The following is a 16083-nucleotide window of genomic DNA, read 5'->3' on the forward strand; positions in this document are numbered from 1 at the left end:
CCTGCTCCAATAAAACCAGCTGGTGAAAGACTGCACTGGATACTCAGTATTCTCCTTTCGAGTTTCATGGCCAAACAGGTGATAGCAGGAAAGCTGTCTCCTTTCCTGAAATGCCTATCTTACTGGTCTCTCATCCCTGCTTTTACTGAGCCATGCAAGACACAACTGGCCACCAGATGCAGTTGTACCTTGACACAGTTGGCCACCAGATCTCACCCGTTGTACCATCCTGATGGTGGCTGATTTTGATATTTTCCATGTAGGGACTGCTTTTTCCCATGAACTGGGGGACAAAACTACTGTTATGAACTATGCCTTGGGAAAGAATTCATGATATTATTTTTCCTAGTGGTTATTTGTTAGTTTTAGAAAGCTTTTCAGCAGTTTATTTTTGATTAAAGGGTGCCCGGCTGATCCATCTGTAATTAAAAAAGTAAAATTGTAGAAGTTCTGTGTAAGGCAATATAGTTCTAGATCTACTGTAAGTAGGTATAGTAATGTTTTTCATGTCTACCTTTACTTTACCCCCACTCTCAGTTTTGTCTTGTTTATGTAGCATCATCTGCATGTAGCTTTTTTATGTGAGATACTTTGTAGTAGACTATGAGCCTTTCAGTGGTATATCAGTATAAAAGGCTCCATATCAAAATAAAGTGAGTAGATATTAATAATTTTTCAGGCTTGTTTTTTTAGTGTTTGACTTTTGTCTTCTGAGTTACTGGCTTGTATGTGGAACCAATGCAGCCAAGTCACTTTCCTATAGACAGCAAAGTTCAAGGAACCATAAACCTTACGCCCTCACTTTGTGAAATAATTATATGCTATACTTAAAAAGTGCATGCTGTCTTTCATTCGTGAAATACAAAAAATCACTTTGTTAAATTATTTAAATTATTTTCCCTTCCAAATAGAAATGGCTTAGGTGATTTTTTTCCTTTTAGCACTTTTAAGGGAAAACAGATTTACAGATAAATGTGATTTTATACAAATGTACTTGTTACTTTGTTATAATTTTGCTCATCACAAACATCAGGAAAGAAATTCCTGACTGCATTTGTGCAATCAATAGCCTCAAGGATTCAGGTATAGTTGTTTATCACCTAAACTAAATATTGAGAAAACTCAGTGATAGATCTTTTGCTCCTTGAAAGGCTAATAAATAGGCTTTTCCTGGGGACTTCCCATACTTATCCTAAAAAATCTACTGCCTATCCGTGTGTATGTAGTTACAGATGAGGGGGATTCTACCTCATTTGTTAACTCTAATGACAGCATTAATTTAGAAATCATACCACATTTTTCTTTACCTTCTACCATCATAACATTTCTCTGGAATAATGTCTGATTACTTAAACAAGGCACAACCTTCCCTAAATATCTGCAGTGTAACTATTCCTGTCTGTACTTTAAATGTTTCCCAATCTACAAAAGGGAATGCAGAATTGGATTGAAACAGTGATAACTACAATTTATGGTGTAACTAAATATTTACAGTATTATTTTAGTGATTTTTATCTTCTTGTCTTAAAATACCTTGAAATATGTGCTGAAGCCTGAAATATTGTTGAGTAGAGAATTTCTAGATTATTTTAGAAGTGTTAGTCTTCTATAACTCTGTATGAATATTTGAGGCAGATTGAAAAATGAGTGATGTAAATGACTGAATAAAAAGTGTGATGATGATATTTACTGGGCATATATAAATTGTGATGGAACACTTTGCATTAAAACCAGAGTTTAAGTCATCTAAACGTCTGGTGCGTAGTCTGACCTAGATAGTCATCTTTGGCTCCCTTTATTGTCAAAGGCAAGTATGAGCCTCACTGAGGACGTTTCTTGTTTCTTATAAATGCTGGAAAGTAGTCTGAAATAATTTAATGAGTTAAATTTGATTATTAAAAAGAATCAGAATCTTAAATACACTGGCTTAATTATTATCCTCTGTTCTGGCATCTCTTTTTGCCTTCCTTATGCTTCCTTAAAGTCTAAATGCAATACATTCCAGTCTTTAACTGCGTGATTTGGAAAAAATATGCAAGTGAGACAAATAAGATAGTCAATGTTTAGACTCAGTACTTCAGGACAAGTCAGTATCTTCTTTTCAGTGAAAAGTAGAGAGAGCTGTTGGTACATCAGACTGTCTTGTAACTGGTGCACTATTTATTCGACCACTGCATCCTTATTCAGTCACTGCATTTTCAAAATTTGACAGGACAGGGCTCTGGGGTAACCTGGTCTAACTTTGAAGCTAGCCCTGCCTTGAGCAGGAGGTTGGACTAAATGGCATCCAGACTTTCCTCCAGCCTCACTTTTTCTGATTCTGCTCCTCTCTTGTGTTACATGAAGTTTATTTTTTGCTTCACTGTATGTTGTAATAAAAATGATGTAAACAAAACATTCTTGAAAATGCAAAGAAATACTTTTTTTAATATGTAGGGGCTCTGCACAGATTAGGAAAAAAAAAAAGATTGAAGTAATTGCTTTCATTACTTGCTGTTTAAACTTTACAGATGACCTGGAGTTTATGTGGAAAAAAACTACCCTATATGGCAAAATGGCCTGTTAACTGTTTCCTCTGCCTGGAAAACTGTTTTCTAACGTGCTCTGATTTGAAAAGACTTTGATGTTGACCTTGTGTTGCAAAAGAATATTTGAGGGAGAAATCCTAGCTTAGCTGAAAGGAAACAGATTTCATTATAGATGTTCAGGAAAATTTTCACTGTGTTTTCCTAAACTGGACCAAATTTCATTGCTGTAAAAAGTAAAGCCATTTGGTAAGTAGACCTGGTCTAACTTACATTAGCCTTTAACCATTTTCCTAAATTGAATTTTAAAAGAAAAAGCTTGGATAGTTTAATTGCAACAATTCCAGTTGGTTTTTAATCTAGCAAGCCATGAAATAATTTTATTAGTTTATTTGTCAACAGCATTCAGAGTTAAATGGTTCTGGCTCTGACTGACTTAGGACCCATCCTTATTCCAAAGTCAGTGGGAATTTTCTCACTGACTGATTCCAGTAATGAGTTTTGTGTTCTAAGAAATTGTCTTGTCTTGTGGTATTAAAGTGCATACTTCAAACCCTGTAGCAAACATGGTGAAGAAGGTAAAAACTGTCCTGTGTATTGTTTGGGAAATGATATTAAATTGTCACAGAAGTCCTTAAGACCATTAAATTCTCTGGCATCAGGACTGGTAGTTTTTAGAGCAGTTGGGTTTGTTTTTTGGGGGTGGGGGGGGCGTGGTGGTGGGAATAAATCCATTGCTACACAGGTTATAAATACTACCTCTATAGGTTTTTAATTGTTGTTCCTTCAATTTTTGGGTGCCCCATCTTGACGTAGCCAGGGCTTGATCTTCAGAAGTAATGAGAAGTCACAGAAATTCTCAGAAATTGAGAACAATGTAAACCATTATATTTAGCCATTTGGAAGCCAAGTTAGTATACTGCGTTTTTCTTCATTTTTTCGTTAGCATATCACTCTCAGTTCTGGTTGATGGCAACGGTGATGCTAAGGACCTGGAGCAGATGCCCCTTGTTTTCCATTTCTGTGTAGACAGTTTTGCACTGTTCTAGCAGAAGTGCAAGCTCAGCTATAAACTTGCTCTGAGCAATGGACTGATCTTGAGGAGAAAGCTCCAGTTCCCTTAGTGCATTATCGTGAGTCCAAGCTTTTGTCTAGATAATTTGGAGGTATCAGGCACAGGCAAGCCAAACACCAGCAGATATCCCTAGCTCACCTCTTCTAAACAATGAAATGGATTCTGTGGAGACTTACAGCCAGCAATATGGATAGAAATGCAAGAGTCATAGCATGGGTTCAGCATGCTTGCATCTGTTGCCCCCTGCAATGTAGACATAACTCTTGAAAAGTCAATGGGAGATGGTGTTGCCTTCTCCCCAGACTAAGAAACACTTGAGTTGTGTGTTGTGTCCAAACAGTGCGGACTCAATGAGGGTTTTCCTAGAGGATACAGAGCTTTCTGTTCAAAGAGGGGCATTTATCCTTTTTCTTCCCTGAATGTTTAAGCATTTAAGTATTACCCACAAGAGGTAGGAAAAGCTCTTCAAATAAACAGAGAGAAAATTCCAAACCTCACATTGCAGACTGGCCAGAAGAGCCATTTGCCAAGGGGCTAACACTATACTGAAATGCTGAGTATATACAAACTATAAAATATATTAATCCCTTGATATTTTTGTGTTGTCTCCTATTATGATGAGACTTTTCAGATGTTTGAAATAAACAACATTAATATAAAATGTTGGATTATGCTATGTGTTAAAATAACATTAAGTGTAGTCGCAATGGCTTGTTATAATTACAAAACCTACAGCGTAGAATGAAGAGGTGGAAAGTGTTATTATTCCATTCGAGCTTAGAATACATTTTAGTTATTTTGCAGTGTCTGCAAACATAATTAGAAACACGTGTTAGCTCCATCATTTCTCCGAAATGCAGAGATTCTAGGGACTGTTGAAATTAAGTCTTTCCTAGGAAGCCTTCGGAAGTTTCACTTTCCTGACTATGAGTAATTGATGTTAATCAGTATTTCCTTCGTGGTGGCTGTATTTATCTTCCATGCTTTTCTTGGTGCTTCTTATCAAAAGAATGTGAGGAGCTAGACCAACATTCAAATTGCATCATCTTTTTAAGTTTAGAATTTGGCTTAGTTTTATTCATTTCTGGAAAATCCAAAAAGAAGCTTTAAAAGCCCTGAAATTCAAAATGGGGAATGTCAAAGTTCTTAGAGTTCTTATTTATATCACAACTGAGTTACAGAAAACTTGTTTTGAAATCCAGATGTGTCCCTTGGTGTATTGCTTTGAGCCAACTGTCAGAAAGGATTGAATATAGTCTGTTAAAATGGAGAATGTAAAAGCCTACTGCACTTAATGCGGGGGTGAGGAGGTGTTGAAGTAGTTAGCACCACATTTCACTAGTTTTGCTCACATGGAAGAGTATCTTATTTATCAGATGGGTCCTCTCCCTTCTGTGGTTTTAATTCCCATTTATATTCTGACATCTTCTCTTTCTTACCAACATCTCATCTACATCCACCTTCCAGCCTCGGAGAAACTACTGTGGTCCTACGTCCAGGGGCTAGTGGACCTGCAGTCAAGCTGGAAGGATATACAAGAGCTCCCTCAGATTGTGTGTAAGCTCAAATTGTGCTCACTTTTTCTTGGAATTTTCTTCAAGAGATTTTGAAGGGAGCTGTGATGAGGAGCTGTTGGCAGCAAGCAAATATGAACGTATTACTGGTGTGGGTATAGACAAAATTTATGCAGGTGTACAGGACACCTATTTGAGCATAACTATTCTTCTGTTTTTCTCATGGATTCCTCTATCTAAAAGATTCCTGCCGAGAGCCAGAAAATCCACCTTTTCCTGCTAGAAAAATATGAAGGATATGCCCTTCCCTTTCCCCTTTTCAGCAAAATCTTCCTCCACAGTCTTTGTCATAGGACAGGATTATTCAGTACTTTATTTCATGGGACTTTTCACTGCTTGAAGGAAACAAATTTGTTTTGGAATTTGGGTTTGGGTTTGGTTTGGTTTTGTTATGTTTTGTTTTTCTGGTAGAATAACAAAAGCCAAGCTTCAGATAGCAAGGTAACATGATAAAATGTAACAACGTTAGAAAACTACACTCATGTTAATCAGTTAAAGATGAGTGTAAAGTAAAAGAAAGGGTAACTTAATCGGGTAAAATAAACATAACAGAAATTTTAAATTAAAAGGGAAAGACACAAGTAAATCCAGTAATAAGATACATACTTCCATACTATTTATGGGAGTATAGGGAAAAAGAAAGCAAAAAGTTGCCAAGCAACCATCTATTAGCAGCTAAATCTTCATCCAACTTTCCAATAATTCTCCATTTAGATAAGGAAAATTTATTTTAGTTTATCCAGATGAACTATGAATTTTGAGTGTGTTTAAAAATCTATGGTGTCCCAGTTCATAGTATAACGAGAAAGAAAAGCTGACAAAAGGAAAATACAGTTAAGTACAACTGACATGGAAAGGGACCGGAAGACTCAACAGTTTAAGAATATTTACCCAATTTTAGATTGCCCATATAACAAAATTATCTCAGTTCTTTCCAGGGCATTACGGTTAACACAGGACTGAACAAAGACATCCTCAGCTGCCATTCACAAGCTCTTTTTTTTTACCTCTTTACTCCCATCTTCTCACTTGTTCTTTTCGGTGTAGCAACACAATTAATTGAACTAAGGAGAACTACCATTTTACTTACCCCAGCAACATGAGCGCTTACAAGCAATCAAATGAACTATGAGTGCATCTTGGAAGGAAAAGTGACAAGTGAAATGTAACTTCTTTTTTAAACATGACATATTAGTCTTGTACACAGCTTTTTTTGTAGAAATGTGGCTAACAGAGATCCAACAGACCAGAAGAAAATTATCACAAACCTTCATTTACAAATGTTATGTTTGAGTGTGTGTATGTATGTACATACGTAAGTACTGTTGGCTATTTTATCATAAGTTGTTTTATTTGTGTGTTCTTGAATGATGACTTTTTTTGAACTAACTTGCAAGCTTACTTCCTTAAGGTTGAAATCTGGAAACTCTAATACTCATTACAGTCACTGCTGCCAAAGTATACTTTTTTTGAATTAACCCAGAGCTGACTCAAACATATGTTGCTTAAACTCGAGTGTTTTTGCCAATAATAAAACAAGTAGGTGAGTGAGCCAACTAGGGAAGGCACCCCGCTGGACCTCTTGCCTGTGAACAGAGAAGGACCTGTGGGTGATGTGATGGTTGGAGGCCATCTTGGGCACAGCGATCATGAAACGATGCAGTTTTTGATCCTTGGAGAAGTAAGGAGAGGGGTCAGCAGAACTGCCACCTGTTGAGGAGCCTGGCTGACAGAGTCCTTGGGAGGCAGCCCTGAAGGGCAAAGGAGTCCAGGGAGGCTGGGCATTCTTCAAGAAGGAAATCTTAAAGGCACGGGAGCAGGCCGTCCCCATGTGCCGAAAGATGAGCCAGCGGGGGAGAAGACCGGCCTGGCTGAACAGAGAGCTTTGGCTGGAACTCAGGGAAAGGAGAGATTCTGACCTTTGGATGAAGGGGCAGGCCACTCAGGAGGCCTACAAGGATGTTGTGAGGTTATGCAGGGAGAAAATGAGAAGGGCCAAAACCCAACTAGAACTTAATCTGGCTACCGCCACAGAAGGCAATAAAAAATGTTTCTGTAACTACATTAGCAACAAAAGCAGGGCTGAGGAGAATCTCTGTCCTTTATTGGATGCAGGGGGAAACACAGGGACAAAGGACAAAGAAAAGGCTGAGGCACTTAATGCCTTCTTTGCCTCAGTTTTTAATAGTCAGACCAGGTGTTCTTCAGGTACCCATCCCCCTGAGCTGGAAGACAGGGACAGGGAGCAGAATGAAGCCCCCGTAATCCAAGGGGAAATGGTTATCGACCTGCTACACCACTTAAACACACACAGGTCTATGGGGCCAGATGGAATCCACCCAAGGGTACTGAGGGAGCTGGTGCAAGCGCTCACCAAGCCACCTTCAATCCTTTATCAGCAGTCCTGGCTAACCAGGGAGATCCCAGTTGACTGGAAGTTAGCAAATGTGACGCCCTCCTACAAGAAGGGCCAGAGGGAGGATCTGGGGAACTACAGGCCTGTCAGTCTGACCTCGGTGCCAGGGAAGGTTCTGGAGCAGATCATCTGGTACAGATCATACAAGGTGACCTGCTTAGTGGATGAGGGAACGGCTGTGGATGTTGTCTACCTGGACTTTAGTAAGGCCTTTGACACTGTTTCCCACAGCATTCTCCTGGAGAAACTGGCTGCTCATGGCTTGGACGGGCGTACTCTTTGCTGGATAAAAGACTGGCTGGATGGCTGGGCCCAAAGAGTTGTGGTGAATGGAGTTAAATCCAGTTGGTGGCCCGTCACAGGTGGTGTTCCCCAGGGCTCAGTACTGGGGCCAGTCCTGTTCAATGTCTTTATCAATGATCTGGATGAGGGGATCGAGTGCACCCTCAGTAAGTTTGCAGACGACACCAAGTTGGGTGGAAATGTTGATCTACTGGAGAGTAGCACGGCTCTACAGAGGGATCTGGACAGGCTGGATCGATGGGTTGAGGTTCAACAAGGCTCAGTGCCAGGTCCTGCACTTGCGTCACAACAGCCCCATACAACACTACAGGCTTGGGGAAGAGTAGCTGGAGAGCTGTCTGGCTGCAAAGGACCTGGGGGTGTTGGTCGACAGCCAGCTGACTATGAGCCAGCAGTGTGCCCAAGTAGCCAAGAAGGCCAATAGCATCTTGGCTTGTGTCAGGAATATTGTGGCCAGCAGGACCAGGGAAGTGATCGCCCCCCTGTACTCGGCACTGGTGAGGCCGCACCGCAAGTACTGTGTTCAGTTTTGGGCCCCTCCCTGCAAGAAGGACATTGAGGTGCTGGAGCATGTCCAGAGAAGGGCAACAAAGTTGGTGAAGGGTCTGGAGCACAAGTCTTATGAGGAGCAGCTGAGGGAGCTGGGGTTGTTTAGCCTGGAGAAGAGGAGGCTGAGGGGAGACCTTATTGCTCTCTCCAACTACCTGAAAGGAGGTTGTAGCCAGGTGGGGGTCGGTCTCTTCTCCCAAGTAACAGGTGATCGGACAAGAGGAAATGGCCTCAAGTTGCACCAGGGGAGGTTTAGATTGGATATTAGGAAAAATTTCTTCACTGAAAGGGTAGTCAGGCACTGGAACAGGCTGTCCAGGAAAGTGGTTGAGTCCCCATCCCTGGAGGTATTTAAAAGATGGGTAGGTGTGGCACTTAGGGCCATGGTTTAGTGGTGGACTTGGTAGTGTTGGGTTTGTGGTTGGACTTGATGATCTTAAAGGTCTTTTCCAACCTAAATGATTCTATGGTTCTATAAGTTAGGAATGTTTTCTGTTTCTTGAAAAGCATCAGGGAAGTGAGTATTCACTTAATCCATTTCAAAGAGATTTTATTAATTAACTTGTATTGTGCTGCAGTTTAAAACATGGTTGTGCTAACTACTGTATATGCCTTTTATAGTGGATATTATGAGCATAGTATAAATTTTATTTAATAACTGGTAGATGTAATAGGCACAAACATTTTTACAATATTAAGGCAATCCAAGCGACATTGAATCCCGATTTTAATTATGCAGCTGAGATATTGTGCATTTACTCTACTATTGCGGATCACGTGTCTTAGTTCTTACTGAGCAAATGAAATGGAGCGGGGCTTTTAGAATCTGTCTGTAGGTGCAGGTTAATGAAATAAGGTGTGCATATACTCAGCATTTATATGTATCTGTGTATTTAACTTATGTTAGTAGTCTGTAATTTTTACCACGACACGGCTAGGAAAGAGCAATACTCTGCTATGCTCATATTAATCTACTCCCATAGCCAATATCATCTGGCTATAGCATGTCATGAATGGGTGATTTAGAACGCTGAAGGAATCACCGACAAAGGTATTAGCAAAAGTGGTTTTAGTATGATGTTGTAAAAGTGTGACTTAACAAAGGTCAACGGCAAGGTTCACTCTATTAATTACTGCATGGAAGAATCATATAAAGGATAATTGAGTTACACTCGAGTTAGAATAATTCACAGAGAGACCAGAGACGCAAAGAGTAAGGAAGACCCTCCCGTTGAGTCAAGAGGTTCAGAGTAGACCCCCTTGTGTTCTAAACTCCTCATGGAGCTTAGGTGCAGCTATGTCTAATCTTAGTCTCAGACTTGGACAACGGTTTATGTCTAAGGGATTGTACATGCAAAATTCATATAATGTTTCATTAGCATCAATTCAGCATGCAATCAAAGTTACCAAGACAAAATCAAAGTTACCATAATACAAGGTTATGTGCGATATCGGTCGCTTACCAAAGATCTGTTGTTGGTAAAAGGTCTCTCTGCCTTGAGGAGCAACCTTGAGAGGTGTCCCAGCTCAAGGGGAGATCACCACCATGCAGCCACACTGCCTAGCAGGGAGAGCTCAAAGAAGGCTCACTTAGGCTGTCAAATTTATAGGATAAAGTGGTTGGCTTGTAGTCAAATTACATGCCATAGAAAAGGTATGCAGGGGACTCCTTGTACCCACAACTTACTTTGTTCCTTGATAAATGAGTCTTGGAAAAGCCACCCCACTATTCATGTGTCAATCGCGTGATCGGTGTGCCAAGCTCATATGCATTGATGCTCACTGTGTCGCTCTGCTCCTTTGTGGTTATTCAGAAAACAGATTGAAACTACAGGAGTTCACGGCCCGGCTGCAGCTCAGGCCTTTACCTCTTCCGGAGCCTGCACCAAACCACCACCAGTCTGGTCAAGGGGTTGAGCACATCCATCACGTAGAGAAATAAAAACCTTTGTCTCTAGTGCAATTTAAGAATTAATTTTTTACTTATTCTGTGTTAAAACATGCCTTTTATGATAGTAAAGACAAAGATGAACCTAATTCAAATTAGACAGAATCTCAAAGGAAAGTATGACTCATCTATTGTGAACATTCAGAAACAGAGGTAAAAAGAAATATTTATGCATTCCAGTTCCAATTTAGCTTGTGATATTTAAAAAAAGAAATCTAATACTGAACTTGAGTAATAAAGCTGTATGAATGTTTTATATTATGGCATCTGGTTACAAGAATTTTGATATACTTCTCTATTAAATCTGAGATCCAAATGCAAAAAACTGTAGTTTAGAGAGGCAACTGGCATCCAGAAATTCAATATATGGGTTTACTGTTCCTCGTTGATTTTTTTTACTGTTTACACCAGTGTAAGTCTTCTGACTTAGGAATAACTATTATAATACATTATAGCACTTTATAGGTCTTATTAGCAATATTACCCATTTCCCTAATTTCAGAATAGAGTAAGTCTGTGAGCCTATGGAAGGAGGACTATTTACACTAAATTAACAGGCAGATAAGAGCATATCAGGACTCAAGGCACTGTTTACAATGTATTTCTTATAGTCATATACTGACTAAGCAGTTCAGAGCCTTACATTTCAGCTAAATTAATCTAATTTATTTTTTACTGTTGATAATTGTATTAGCTATACCAGATATTTTTAAAAATGGGTAAATAGATCCAGAGTGCCCATTAGATCGTATCTACCATTCAGGACAAAATTTATTGTAAGCACAGACACATAAAATAAGTAATATGGTTTCATTTCTGATTCCAACAGCTTCTTCTAAAACCATATAGAGGTAAATGAAAAAAGCAAAAGGTGAATTACTATATGTTTTGCTTTGAAGGCTGTGTGGTAAGGCTTAATGTTGCAGCCATTAGTTAAGAAAAATACTGCTCACTCTTGCCACTATCCCTATTTAAGGCAGTTTATATAAGTGAAAATTATGAGTAAAGATTTGTTCTGAATTGTTGCCCTTAGATTACAGTTTTCCAAATGCTGTTTTGATGGCTAAGGGGAAACTTAGTAGCTAATATTGTTCTCCACCATAAGATGTTTGTCCTTGTAAACAAAAATATATAAACGAGATGTGAGGACATGATCTGGAATGGAATGTCAGAGGCAGAAGCATATCTCCACGGATAGGGGATACGCAAGGTCTCTGATTACAAGCCAAGAAGGCCAAATGTGCTTATTTCCATGCTATGGAATAAAGTGTAAAATATTCTGAGGAGAAACTATACAGGAAAAATTGTTATAATAGTTAACTGTAATTTGCCATTGAGCTGGAGGACGTCCATGGCCACAAGAGGCGGTTTGCTTCAGGACTGAGTAGCCTCTTCAAAAGATGGAAGGACAATCAATTTCTTGGCTTTAATTCCATTCTAGATATTAGTAGCAACTGAACTCATCCTGGCTGGAAAACTGTTTACTTCTCAGCCCACCTGATGGCAAACAAGACAGACTCTATCCTTTATACTGTCCACTGAGTAGTGGCTCTAAAAGGTGACCCCTACCCATTTTCAGTATCTTTCGCAAAAAGCTGTTGCTTATCTTCTGCTGACTGTGCACAGCCATAGTTCCAGGTCCAGGTGGGTACCTGCTGTCACTCCAGTCCAATCCCTAATTTTTGTTACCAATAAGCAGTATATTCAGGGACTGGAAATCTAGTATTCCTCAGCATGATAGAAATGTGTAAGGAAAACAATTGCTAGCCCCGTTCTGGGCATTCAATGAATTTCTGCAAGCATCCATTGATTCAGCTAACATAGCTTCTGAGGTTCACTTCATTTACATATCACCTGCTATCACTTATGTGGGAAAGGCAGCCTTGAAAGCATTATATATCTGTATATCAGGGGCATCATCCCTCATCTGGTTGTATGACCACAAATACAATTTTTCTACAGTAGGCTCATGCTTTTCCTCTCTTCCACAACTGTCTGTTTCTTCCCCTCAAGCTGTTGCTTCTTTCCTTTCTTTCCCTTCTGCCTTCCCAAGAATCTTGGTGAAAACTGTGCTGGGCAAACAAATCCTGGGATCAGGGTAACCCAGCACTGACTCTCTGATGGCTCTCCAAATAAAGTTGCTGTAATGGGAACTATCTGGTGATGATACTTTTCACAGAAGTCTCACCCCCTTTGACATGCTGGTTATGCTATCCATACCATGTCTTATGTAGTCCTCAAATCTACGTGTCTTCACATTGTATAGAACCAGCCTTATTGAAATAGAGCTCTTGGCTCTGAACTGAACTGAGAATTTAACTGTAAAATGTGTAAAAAGCTTATGGATATAAAGGAGAAGACATAGCCTCAAGGACAAGTAAGTTGGTTTCTGCAGAAACATTGTCAAACATGGCCTAGGTCTGCAGTGAGAAGCTAAGCAGTAAGAAAAACTGGAACTCACAGGTATAGATCAGAAGAGCATGGAGAAAGGAGAATACTGAGGCACCACCCAAATAGGACAACTATACCTGCATATGAGGCTAAGAAATAAATGGGTTGAGATAGGGAAATATTTTCTTTCTCACAGAAGAACTAGTTAGCATTGTGAACTTAAGTGAACGGTATCTTTGGATCATAGAGGATGCCAAAATAAATATTTGAGAGCTGCTTATCTTTAATCTCATGCAAGCAAATAAAAGATGGATCTGCTTTCCTTTTCTCAGGGCTGCAGACAGCGAAGATTGTCTTTGCTACCATAAAATGTTTTGCAGCAGATCTTAAAAAAATACATAAATCAAACAGCTATCAACAAAATACATACTTACTTTGGCATATTCGGTTGGGTTCTGCTTCTTGAGCATAAGACTGGTTCTGGACGGTTTCTCCTCGATATTCAAGAAAGGGGCATGTACAGAATAGCCCACATATGAATCTCTTAAATGGCCCTCAGTTCAGCTTAGAAAAAGGCTTTTCCCTGGAGGCCTTGTCAAACATAAGGGTTGAAGTATGACTTCTGGGATTTTCCTGGTGCTGCAGTAATTTTGTTTCTTATTTCAGGAGATCTGCACAACCACATTTCTTGGCAGGTTCCCATAAAAGTTGCAGATTTGTTGTAAAAAAAATAAAAGATGCTGCCCCAAAAGGCTAGCTATGGACTTTTATAGAGCCAGATCACCTTACATTTTTTTACCTGGATTTAACCTGGTTCTCCTTACCTGTAATCAAAAGAGGGGAAGAAAAGGTTTTCTAAATCAATATCCCAGGAGATACTATTGTATTGCTGCTGTGATATTTCCAAGTGGCGAAATTTAGCTCCTAGTCCTGTTTTCTATTTATATTAAGGACTGGCTCATTGGCCCAAATTACTGCCCACAAGACACCTGAGGAATCACCTAAGAGATGGGTGTGTTGAATCACATACATACGAGTTTTTTAGTACTGAATATGTGGAATGGTTTGCTCTTGGTGTTTGCCGAAGGCCTGCACAGGCACGCAAGGCAATGTGTTTTGTGGCCTGGGGATGATCTAGCTTGAGCCCAGCTCCTCTTTTTTGCAACCGTATTGCCTCCCGACACAACACTTTAGCACAAACCGGACTTTAAGCCTCAGTTTCACCTGTTCAGGCCAGCTGCTATATATCAAAACTGAACCAGTCAAGCAATGTGGAAAACAGGTGACTTAGAGCCTGAGTTCAAAGTCAAGACAGAATTATTATGAAATATTAATACAAACAGAAAATCAAAGAAGAAATGGTGGTGTGGGTAGTACTGTAGTTGTGACAGACACATTCTTCATATTCTTATATTTATGCTTTGAATTATTATGTAAATAAGCATTTTCTCATCTGTGTATTTGATTTGATTGTGTATTTTATTTGGTATGTTACCAAAGACTGTATAAACTAAAAGGCTGCCAATTATAGTTATAAAAAGTTGCAGCAGAATGAAAATACTAGTGCTTAGGAGATTTCATAACTGTCTGTTTCCCTTCCATAGCTATTTTCTGCTGGAAAAATCACAGGCACCAGAGTAGCTGAGCTGAAGGAAAAGTACACCCTGCTGCATAAGACCGTGATAAGGTACAATATTCCTTTTTTAGACTTTGTTTAAGTAGCCAAAGCATTACATATTTAGAGTAATTTTCTGCTGATGCCGAGGCCTAATCATTATTTCAGGCTTTCTTACAATGGTTGTTCAGAAAGAGGAAGCAAGAATGCAAGGTTGAAAAACAGTATTGTTTAATAGGAAGTTTCAAGGTAATTTGTGATATTTAAATACTTGTTGGAACATTTTGTTTTTAATATAAGCATAATAATAATGGCAATGGAGGTAAGGACAAACTGCAAAAGACAATATACAAGTTTAAAATAAAGATATAGTTGAAGATCATGTAGCCAGAATTGTAACATATGAAAAGACTCTGACCTGGTGAACTAATATCATAGAGAGCAACTGAAGAAGGTAAAGGCTCATTTCTAAGAAGGAAAATGAGACTCTGTCACGTCTAAATAGGTGTGAATTTTACCCTCAGAGAATATTGACAGTCACATTAGACAGGACTGCTAATAAATTTAGAAGGTTAGAACCTTAAGCTTCAAAGTGTAAATGAAACTCGGAAGTTAGGTGTAGTAGTTGTGAGTCTGCCCTCCTCCGGTACTCGCTGGAGGAGAGGGAAGAGGAGAGATCATGCTCATAGCCCAGTGCCAGGTTTGAGCAGGGCAAGTGTGAGTGGAAGGAAAAGAAAATGGAGGGACGAAGTGGGACGAGATAGTACCGTTGTACTAGGTGAACAGTGTGTCACAGAACAGAGCAGTCCTATTGCAACTATTGCAATCCTGCATTAGTATTTGTGAATAATAATTTTGATATTACTTATGATATACCCATAATTATCAGTAAAGTCAGCATCTTGATAGTCCTGTTATATTTCTGTAATACGTATCATAATATCCACCATATTAACAATATTTTAGCCCAATTTCCCTGACAGTTCACATCAAAACCTTTATGGCAATTCTGCTTATAAGAGAACCATGGCTGTTCTGTCACTGCCTAATTTAACGATTGTAAAACTAATTCAAGTCATACCTGCTCACTTGGGTTATGCTGGGATTTGGTGTGCCTCCTGGCAATCTGAATAGCGGTAAGTGCTAAGTAATGTAAAGTAATTTGTAAAAGGATTCCCAAAATCCTGAAAACAGTTTTTCTTGAGGTTAGCTGAGTCTTCTAGTTTCATCCTAATAAAATGGGGAGTAAGAATATGGCACTGACTCTGTAAAAAGTCATCTGACTCTATTCAGATTACTGCATAGCAAATATTTTTGGAAAGCAAAATTAAAAACAGCACTCCCAAACCAGTTCAACTCCCTAGAAAATGCAAGAAGCATTTTCTTAATGCTCAGAATTCAACATATTATGTGGGTTTTGCATTAGTTGATTGAGAAGCCTTCTACCACACTGATGTTCACTGTGCTGAAGTAGAAATCCAGTAGCTGCTGAACTTGATTGACTTTTAGCCAGTGTTAGTTTGAAACCAGTCTTTGGTTGGAAAAAATACAAGCATGTTACTACATATTTTTATATATATGTATGTATTTCATGTACATATATATTTTTATATATACTTATATATTTATATAGCATTCTTTTATATAGAACATTCTTTTATGTAAAAACAATTCCTTTGTATGTACA

At 39.1% G+C, this 16083-nt stretch overlaps 1 protein-coding gene across 1 annotated transcript in view; it reads left to right on the forward strand.

Moving 5' to 3' along the window:
• CCDC146 (coiled-coil domain containing 146) overlaps window positions 1–16083 on the forward strand; it is a gene marked incomplete at its 3' end in the record, with an annotated part of 83304 nt that overhangs the window by 28528 nt on the left and 38693 nt on the right. Inside the window, 1 exon segment of the mRNA XM_082310991.1 lies at window positions 14386–14468. Within this exon segment, the coding sequence (XP_082167117.1) occupies window positions 14386–14468 (83 nt within the window).

Source organism: Platalea leucorodia (assembly GCF_965183815.1).
Source record: "Platalea leucorodia genome assembly, chromosome: 4".
Taxonomy (NCBI): domain Eukaryota; kingdom Metazoa; phylum Chordata; class Aves; order Pelecaniformes; family Threskiornithidae; genus Platalea; species Platalea leucorodia.